Source organism: Cynoglossus semilaevis, chromosome 19, assembly GCF_000523025.1.
Source record: "Cynoglossus semilaevis isolate Cse_v1.0 chromosome 19, Cse_v1.0, whole genome shotgun sequence".
NCBI lineage: Eukaryota > Metazoa > Chordata > Actinopteri > Pleuronectiformes > Cynoglossidae > Cynoglossus > Cynoglossus semilaevis.
The window spans coordinates 10500770-10511171 of NC_024325.1; the positions used below are offsets into that span (position 1 = coordinate 10500770).

General features: G+C 39.4%; 1 protein-coding gene across 4 annotated transcripts in view; it reads right to left on the minus strand.

Annotated features, from left to right (window-relative positions):
• The window catches only part of b3glctb (beta 3-glucosyltransferase b), a 29329-nt gene that overhangs the window by 17387 nt on the left and 1540 nt on the right, over positions 1-10402 (minus strand). For all 4 annotated transcript variants that reach the window (XR_003052853.1, XR_003052852.1, XR_523248.3 and 1 more), the window contains 10 exons: positions 6431-6507; positions 6217-6328; positions 5791-5927; positions 5582-5645; positions 5014-5130; positions 4452-4521; positions 3582-3695; positions 1918-2017; positions 985-1104; positions 228-372 (listed from right to left, as the gene is read on the minus strand). Coding sequence is in view for 1 of the 4 variants with exons in the window: in XM_008332890.3 (XP_008331112.1) it covers positions 228-372; positions 985-1104; positions 1918-2017; positions 3582-3695; positions 4452-4521; positions 5014-5130; positions 5582-5645; positions 5791-5927; positions 6217-6328; positions 6431-6507 (1056 nt within the window). In the remaining 3 variants the exon portion in view is untranslated. The remainder of the gene's footprint in view (positions 1-227; positions 373-984; positions 1105-1917; positions 2018-3581; positions 3696-4451; positions 4522-5013; positions 5131-5581; positions 5646-5790; positions 5928-6216; positions 6329-6430; positions 6508-10402) is intronic.

The window sequence follows — 10402 nt, forward strand, 5'->3', positions numbered from 1 at the left end:
AAGCACAGTTAAAGTTACGACCTCTGTAACTGAAATGAGCTCACATTGTTTTTTATCTCCTACCTCCCCCATTTATAATATCAACTTCAGGCCAACTTCTTGCGGTGCTTCATCTGACTCTGTATCAAGGTCAGTGTCATCATTTAATTCAGTTTAGTCAGCTGTTTGCAGTTGCACAACCCACTGATCACTGCTCTCTCAACCTGTGTGTGTGTGTTTTTCTGTACCTGGTGGAACAGTGGACTGTGTGTGATGGATACACCAAGGGAAGTGAGGCACCTGCCCAGAACCATGTCATCAGGAGCATCATCACTGTAGCAGCTACAGCCACTGGAAAGTAACCTGGAAACTGCCGCTCTGCTGAGCACCATCCTGCACACAAACACACATAGACACTGCAAGTTTTTTGACCACTTCACACAGACATAATGCATTCTCTAGGCCATATGTGTCAAACTCAAGGCCCGGGGGCCAAATACGGCCCGCCAACAATTAAAGAAAGTGAATGGATATGACTGGATTTTCTTTGAATTAAGTAAATTAGTAAAAATTAAGTAAATATTTTCACTGTGTTCCAGTACCAAATAACCTATGGACTGGTACTGGTCTGCAGACTAGGGGTTGGGAACCCCTGATCTATACAGTTTCCCATTTACAACTGCCCTTCAAGGGGAACTGTGTTGATGATGTGGCCCCCAGTGAAAATGAGTTTGACACCCCTGCTCTAGGCTATTACCTTCACTATTTCAAATACATTACTAATCTTAATCCTTAACCCTAACTCTAATCTAATCCTAATTCCAATCTTACATCCAAACTGAAATCCTAAAAATAATTTTAAAAAAATAATAAAATACTTATGCAACATATCCCCAGAAGTTTCTTCCAAGGAATTTCATCTCAAAAATTAAAAACCTTAAAAAAATAATATTCAGTATGAAACCCTAGTCCACATTCACCAATCACTGAAGACCTTTGCCTCACCCTCCTCCCCCTGTGATGTAGCTGTATCCATTCTGCACCAAGCCATAGCCATATCTCTCCCCGAGACTCACTTCTTCTTTTGGGTCATAGCATCGCAGCAGCCTTCGTAACCGAGGTAAACTGTAGATGAAACATAAAACATTCATAGACTAAAACAAAGACAAGGAGTGGGTTTAACAGAAAGGGCCGCGCAGACTACTTTAAATCACACCACACCGTGTTTGATGTCAAGTATTTTAAAACATTTCTCTGGCTTGACACCTGTTTTGCCAGATTGCAGGCGAACTCTACGGAGGCGTGTATTCTCTTGTTTTACAGACTGACGGTGGCTTCGGATCAGCGGATTTGCTCGTCCATATGCAAATATGGTAACGGGCAGGACACCCGACCCCAGGTTGTTTCCGCCAGCTGTGCTGACAGTGTGTTAATGGGAATCAGGAATATGTGATAGGAACATCACTAGAAGTAAATGTTCTGCATGAAAGTGAACGACAAAAGTACTGTATTCAGGTGTTATTAAGACTAAAAAGTGCCTAAAAAGTGGACCTGGTGGACCATCTTTATCCCTGGCAGCCAAGAGGTGAATAAAATTAAGTCATTTGACAGAAAAAAAGCCTCAGAACACTGATTAGAAAATGTTAACTTGTGTGATAGTCATGTTGCATCCTTGATTTACAACATTCTAAGAGACAAAGTTAAAGCTCTTTTTGATATATATTTACACATTTTGCTGACTGCATGCAGTTAACTCACCTTCAGTGTTTCAAGTCAAAGATCTCCACACCGAACAATTGTTACAATAAAAACATGTTAAACAATTAAGAAAACGGCATGAGATAAAGAAGTATTTCCATTGTTAAATTTTGTTTGTGCTGTAAATGAACAAAACATTTTCAAACCTCATGTGGTGAAATAGAAAACCTGGTCCGTTACCTGATAAGTGTATCATCATCAACGATGAGGAGCCAATCGGTTTTCGGAACTGCATCGCTTAGGAACCGTCTCAAAATGGCAAATGTCTTACCACAGTGCCCTGCAGTAACACAAAACAAGGCAAAAAAATAAAATTATATAAAGATAAGTCACCGAGATTAAAAAATGATCACAAATGTAAAAAGAGAAGAAACTTTTAACCCTGTGCGTTTTACAAACATTACATACATGTACTGTATAAAAGTAAGCACAGAAGATTTCAACACACTACACAAATACAACCTGTGCCTTATTTTGGCAGAAAAGGGATCAAATTGCATGTGGGAGAAAAGTAATGTCACAGACAATGTCTCCTGCTGAGATCTTTCAGGTGTAGGCGTAGAACGTTAGACTATAATAAAAAATAGACTAAAAGGGAACTGAGGCATTTCCTCTGCGTGTGTCCCAAACATAAGGTAAATGCAGCAAGTTAAAAATGAAAAGAAAAGCATGACTTGACCAGGAGATGGAGGTGTCGTTGAGACTGTAACTGATCCCCTGCTGTGGGAAAGTACATGAGAGGAAGTGATGCAGGATGGAAACCTGCTGTTATCAGCGCTGCTCTAAGACAGAAGTGCTCCTGATCCAGATGTACAGGCAGGAGTCACAACATAAAACCCACTGAGGTTTAGCACACCTGCGGAGGAGTGGAATACTTTATGAAGCAATTAAAAAAAAATTATTAGACATAGACATGGGTCAGAATTGTAGGTCTGTGTAAATGGCTGCCAGGAATGGTTTCATCTGAATCCATTTCAGAAAAGAAAAAGGTTTAAAGCACCAGAAAAAAAGAGAGAATGCAGGGCAGGTTAACCTCACGGGTACGAAAAAAATATGTTTTTTTAAGATGGATTTTTCAACGTAGGCGTTAAAAAACTCAGATGCTAAGCCAACCTAGCGTTTGTTTTATTGAAGTCAGCTTACAGGATCTGCTGCTAACTCCTCCTTTTACTACCTGAAACTACAGAGCAGTTGTTGCAGACATCTGTCTGACAGAGCAGCGGCACAGAGGTAATCTTCACCAGGGTCGGTCCATGATTTGATTGTTGTGGCTGTAACCTCTGTCTTTGAAGTAATTGTTTCTTGTCTACGAAGCCTATTACGAGACACTTCAAATGCCATCAACAGATGCTCTCCACAACTTTTGTAATTTCCCCACAGCTCGGTCGTACTCATTGGTCTTCTGATTACAGGTGTGGATTTGACAGTAAAGTGAATCTTCCGTCTGCCTTGTATTTTGTATTAGAGAGGAGGTCGGAGTGAGAGTATTAGTATTAGTACTGTGGTCTTTTTTAATGATGAGTGCTAGCTTTAGCATGTTAACACAAAACGACCAACTGTGTTTTTAATGCTAAAATGTTGTTTTTGTCTCACAAATTTATTTTACCAGTCATAATGAGGAAAATGTATTTATCTCCTACAATTATGATTCATCAGGATTAATTGCAATCACAAATGAATCGTGATTTATTAATCATGATTTAATATTTGTCATATTAAGAAATATTTGAATTCTCTTTGAATTGTGATTAATCACTATAACAAATTAATCAAGATTAATTGATTTCCATGAAACAGTGTGGTGCAGTAATGTAGAGTTGTTCTGTGTTTTATGAAAAGCTCACCTCTCTCAGTGTTTGGTATTCCAAGACTGATTGTGGGAATGGAATCATCAGCCACATCGCTGTAATATTCTAAAAACTCAGCCTCCTTCTCCCAGGTCGCCTTTACCACTGACACTATGGAGAAAAAAAAACATGAACTTTTTCCTGTCTGTAATGAAAAGACAACAGCTGTCCCCTGATTCTGTCTGAAAGGTTATAGCAATTACCATGATGAGTAACTGTACACTCACTCACCTTGATACCTGCATAAAAATCCAAATGTGTCAATCATCATCGCACCTAATCACTGTTGTTCCCTGGTGAGTCAGGGCCGATATTACGTTAATTTGTGTTTTAAAAAACATGATTCGCGGAACAGAGCGGAATATGACAATTTGTTATCTTTAACCTGACACGAAGGAGGAAAAAACAATCAATTCTTAACAAAGTTAATGACACAATGTTCTTACTCTGTACTTTTCATTTATTTAAAACTGTGAAAAATGAAGTAATTTTCCACCTAAAACATGATTATTATTAATTATTTCTGTAATTTAAAAAATAAGAGACTGCTTGAATTTGCATCAATTGACACGAAGTTTGAAAGAAATCCTGTATTTTACCAGAACAAACGGGAGACTAAAATATTTCCCATAATTAACTGCTTTCTCCTTACATTAAATAATCCGAAAGATGATTTATACATTGCTATGAACACATTTATAATTCTATGCATAAAATATTGCAATACATTTGCTCTGTGCTTGGTGATAACAATTGGTGGGTGTTAGGTTCATGCACAGGCAATTAAAGTTAATGACCTCAGTCCTTCTTTCTCCCCTTAAGGACACATTTGAATCTTTAATTAACAGAATCATCATCTACACTGACCTCGGTCCGAGTGGAATTTATGCCATGTTTTTACGGCAACAAATAAGTCTCTCCTCGAAACTGGCTCCCCCTGAAAGAGTGGAAAGAAAAACTGCATCAGTATCCTTGAAAAAAATTGAAAAAAACACCAAAAAAACCAGGATTGTGAACACAGCTACAGTGTGAGGGTGCAGCGTGTGAGGCATGTAATGGTCTAATATTGAGTCAGAGTAGCAAAAACAGGAACACTGGCTTCCATCAGTCATGCAGTTCCTCACCGACTGTGTACAGATGGATGTGCATGAGACTCTCCACCCAAATCACTGTGACTCAGTGTTATCTTGAACGCCCATCTTTGTCATACGTACTGGTCTGACCCGGGGTCAGTGTCATAAAGGTGATGAAAAACAAGTACTCAAGTCCAACTCTGTGTTCAACAGCTGAGCAAATGGCATTCATCAAAATGGAATAATAAATGTGTCCTACTGATTCAAATTGAATTGTTTGGCCACCGATATTAAATCACTGATATTAAAAGTGTTTTAATTATTCAAGAAGTCAAGAGCCGGTCTCCTCATCTTACACAGTCAGGCAGGTAGGATGTGAACGTAGAAGCACAGTTTTCCTCTGACTCGATACAAAATTCCCGGACTGCTGTCAGCTTTGGTCCATTCCCTTCCTCGAGGATATATAAAGCAATCTGTGAAGGAGATGAAGGAAGAGAGTGAGTCCTGCAGTTGCCTCTTCAGATGAAAGCGGTGGATCAGTCGAGCATTACATTTTCCCCATGGAAAGTCATTACACTCTATCATTTCCTTTCCTGCCACTAGAAAAGTGAAAAACATCTTTGTATATTTGATGAAATTGAAATTGAATATCTATAATCTCCCTGTTTTATAATCATAAGAAAATATGGCAACTTTTAGTAATCATTGAAACACCAGATATGTTTATTATCTCTGTGGATTGATATGAGAACAAGATCAAAACCTCTTAGATTTTCATGTAACATGTAACAGTCATTATAAATATATATATATATATATATTATATATATATATATATATATATATGTATTTATAAATGACACTGTCAAACACACACCAACGCAGCACAGGAAACAGGCAGTAAGCAGAGAAAACAAAACAGACCTCATGACTCAAGTCGATGGTAAAGTCCGACTTCAGATGCTCATGTAACATACGGTCTGCAAGTCTGAGAGACAAAAAATGCGGGAACAAATTGAAGTATAGAGTAAAGACATAAAGACCTCAGAAAAGTGAAAAGAAAATTTACTTTTCATTCACAAATCCTAAGATCTCTTCTCTGCTGTACATGTTGTACAAGCATGCTCGCTCACCTGCGGAGGAGAGGAGCGCTAAGAGCCCAGCCCGCCGCGGGGTCAGGGTAACCAAAAGAGGAGGGGTCCTCAGAGAAGGCGTAATGGTGAATGATGGAGGCCTCCACGTCACAGAGACGCCTGCCCAAAAACCATTCCTGCGAGGTCATGAACAACATAAGAAAAGGAGAAAAATAAAGTTTCTGTTGCTGTAAAACATTCAGTAGTCTAAAGTTTATAAATTATTAAGTTTCCCAGCCTTGAAGTGCCTTTAAGATATCTCAGGTCAAGAGAAGGTCTGGGAATTTAAAGAAAAGAAAACTTTATGTCCACAATAGTTCTAAAAATGATCTTCTGTTTCTTCTGTGTCCAGCATGTTCTCACTTGATATCATATTAGTTTAATTAAGAATCGAAATTACAAGATGTGTGTGCGCGTGTGCCTCACCTCATGTGCCTGGTACCGCTGCAGTACCTGCCCCAGGGCAGCCACTGTAACTCTGGTTTCTTCCTCTATGAAGAAGAACCACATGGCTGACGGTCCATTGGTTAGAGAGAGGCTAAAAAGACACAAATCGTCATAATGTGCTGATTTTACCCTCACAGGAGTCATCGTGGCGGCTTTAAATAATCTGTGTGCAGTACGGATGTTAGACACTCACTGAGGAAGGGCAGGGAGAATGCTCCACACTCCTTCATATTCAGATAGCTCGTGGAGAAGAAGGACAACTGGAGGAGGCTGCAGACAACAAATCATTTGAATTTCACATTATGTTCCTGTAATATTAACACGAAGCAGCCACAAGAGAGACCGCAAAACTCTCCTGGAGCCATTGAACCTAATGACTTTAATGTGCGGTGAGGACAAACCTGTGGCTGGAAGCTTATAAAACCTGTGCTGTGCTACAATGCCACTGTTGTTGGAGGTGTACGGCGCCACAGGATAGTGGGTATTGACTCCTTGGTAAACACTACACCAGTACTTCTCAAATAGGGTGTCGGGCGTGGTGAGGTGCCACGGGGGGGCATGAGGAATATGGAATATAGCACGCTGGCCATAAGTGTGCCACTGCTGTAACACTAGGTGGCAGCAAATCATACAGTGGTTTATACAAATAAAAAAAATACATGTTATCAGGTTCTCAATAGTATTTCATTTCGCAGGGGTGTGGATCGGGGGGGGGGGGGGGCATTTCTGTCCCCAAGGGGGAACTACTGCCCCACACCAAGGTAATACAGATTTACATATCATAAAACTCATATCAAAGGGTTTGACAACTGGGTTATAACCCCCCACACCCCCCACCCCACCCCACAGGCGAGGTGAAATTCATCTCTGAGTCTCAAACTTAAACATATGTATATACTGTTTTACTTCATTTTAATTACCTATTGTAATGGAGAAATGTAACATATTTATTATAAATCTTTCTCTCTTATGTCTCCTTCAGCCTCACTGTCCCAGACCTCGGATGTCCTCCTCTGTCATCTACAACAATAGTACAACACTGATACATTCTCCTGCTCTTTCCATTTGATGGCATTCTGCTCTGACAAAAAAACATATCCTGCAACGTGACACCTCCAGTTTCTTGGTAAATGAGAAATATGGCACACTCTTATCACATTTTTCTAAAAACTTTCTAGAAATCCAATCACTGTCTACAGCAACTTTTTACCTTCTTTCCGTTTCTGCTTCAATTCCTTTAGAAAAAAAAGAAAACTCCCCCAAATCAATAGAAAGAAAAAATCTGGTTCTTTTACAAAATCCTCCTCACTCAAATATAATAATTTGCTGTTGCTCACAGTTACAACCCAGGTGTTCGATAAAACCTTCAACTTTGATAAACCAGTACTTGCAGATTAATTTAAAGAAATCTGGGCACAGGCGGAAAACCGCCGCAACGACCCAAGAAGGAAGCAGCTTCAAAAGAAGAGCAAGTTTCATTTATAAAGAAAGGGGGATGTAGCTGTTGATTTTCATGTGCAAATACTTGTAAGGAACATTAGCTGCCACAGTGACAGATGATGCTGAAAACACCGGAGAACATCCGGATGTCCTGGTGGGTGGTGAGCTCTAGATCAGAACCATATCATAACATCACTGTGTGTTTTCGTTTGTTATAAGAGATCAGTGATTTATTAACTCCTTGAAAGGAAAGTGTCATTCAAAAGCTGGTGTTCATTGTGTCTCTCCTCACCAGGCGACACGTGTGCAGAGCTAACGACATCTCTGCTCCATGCAGGTATTAATAACCCTGGTGTGCAGACAGCTGTAAAGGTTAGTTGAATCCAAATCAGGTTTACAGGGAGCATTAGTGTCTGTGTTTTTCTTTTTTGGTCCTTTGAGTTCTGTTTTATTGCCAACAGGTAGGAAAATGTCTTCAATATTTGAAAACATTTGTGCCTGCAAAAAGGCTCAGTCATGGTCAGTCACCTTTGAGAAAAGTGAGGTTGAAAAGATAACAAGGCTGGTTTTGTGCAACACCTTTGTTGATGTCCTAAATTCAAAACATACACAAAGTTTCCTTCCTAAAAAGTCAATGTACATTTGAACTGGCCTTTTTTAATTATATAAAAAGTGAAATAACCTTGAGCTTTTTAAAATATTCCAAAAACACAATGAAAAGACTCTGATGTACAGTTGCTTCCCTCAGAGACCTGATGTCCTCATTTTAATTTCCAAAGTGATACAACATTCAAGGCAGGAGGACATCAGCAAGTACAGAATCCTTTATGCCAAAACAGCAATTTTATCTAGTTTTGCAGACTTGAGTCACCGATTTAAATAACACTTCACTTACTGGTTGTCGATGGATGTCTAACGACCACAAGGTAGGGATAATATTTTTAAAATAGCTACTTTAGCTATGCTTTTGCTGAGCTGGCACCTATCTGTCCTCTGACACTTCTGCACAGTCAGTACATGTATTATATGTAGAAAAAAAAATCCCAAACTATAACTTTGAGAAAGCTGCCAAAAAGTAACATAAACATTTTAAATGTTTAATTTCATTTCCACTCTGCAGTGAAAATGCAGACCTGCACAGTGTAAATGTGATGAGTGAAAAGAAGAACTTCTTTGACACATATTGATCAGGCACAGTCGGGTCGAGAGGGACGGAACATAAATACTGAGCAACCTAAGCCCCCCGTCCCCAACCTTTAATTTCTCAACAGAAATTTACACATGTGCTAGTGCGACAGTTGGAAAACACATGACGCACAAGCAGCCCCCGAGCTCACAACAGTACACTGCAATCAAGGTCCATCTTCCTGTGATGCAAATCAGCTTTCACTGCACTGATCACTCGGAACAACGCGCTCACGTCACTGCCACAAACACACACTCGGAGGTTTTCTACGTGTCTGCATCAAATTGTGCTATTAAGAATCTTTTAGGAAAAGTGGTGGGGCAATTAACACAGCACTCAGTACATTTTGAATTCAGATGGGGGTTTTTTAACTACGGTCTCAGCAGCTTAACTTTAACAGAAATATTAAGTCTTCTTATGTTGAGACACTTTTTTCCTCATCACTCATGTCGCTTTCAGTACTATGTACATTAAAGATACATTTTGATCATATACTGTATCGAGAGAAACTACACTACACAAAGTAAGGATGCTATTTATTTGAATTGGTTTATCTTGATAAAGACTTTTACTCTATTTTAATCAATAATCCAATATAGTGTAAGTGAACTACTTGTCATTGTGACACAGCACACCACGACGAAATGTGACCTCTGCTTTTAACCCATCACCAAAGTGAACAGTGGGCAGGGGAGCAGTGTGTAGGGATGGGGCCATGCTGTTAAATATCATGTCTGACTCAAACAGCTGCATCCCTTTTATTCATAAGGCCAGCAGTCTTTATGAGTAAACGTCGTGGAGAAGGTAGCATTTGTTTGTTGAATTTAGTAAAGTCTACACTTGATGACCGTGGGACACTTGTTTTTAATGAACAGACCAAAAACCACAGCTCAGACAAAGCAGTTACAACTCAGTGTGGTTGAGTGACATCAAATTGACTTACGTTTTCTGCCAGAACTATAAATGTTTGATTAGTTAGTTAGTTGTGGTTTGTTTGTTATTACCATGATGACTTTATGACTTTGCTGAAGCTCAGTTTACATTTGATGAAGAAGCATAAAACCAAGCACATGTCAACCTTCACCTCCTCTCCCAGTAATAAACTTCATCGTTGTTTAATGCCTTCTTCCTCATATGCATCTCTGACATATTCCTCCTGAGTAATAAGATCACTGACAGCATATTAAGTTTAATTTGCTGTTCACAGCTGCCATGCCGATAATAAAGCATTAATCACACAGGCGCTTGTTGATGGACAGCTGTGCGTTTTTTTTTTGTTTGTTTGTTTTTTTGCCATTGACATTTTCACTCACTGCGTCGTCTTGTGAAAACAAATTGGTGTGTAAACACCTTGAGTTGCGGCTGCCGCGACCACCACCACCAACAACAACAACAACAACACATGGCTTGAAAACATAACAACCAAAGATGTGTCATATTCAATCACACCAAAGTGGGATAAACAAAAACATAATGTCATGCTATCTGTTCTAAGTGCACCGCACAGGTTGTTGTAGACAGCTGACGTCTGTGTCTTTC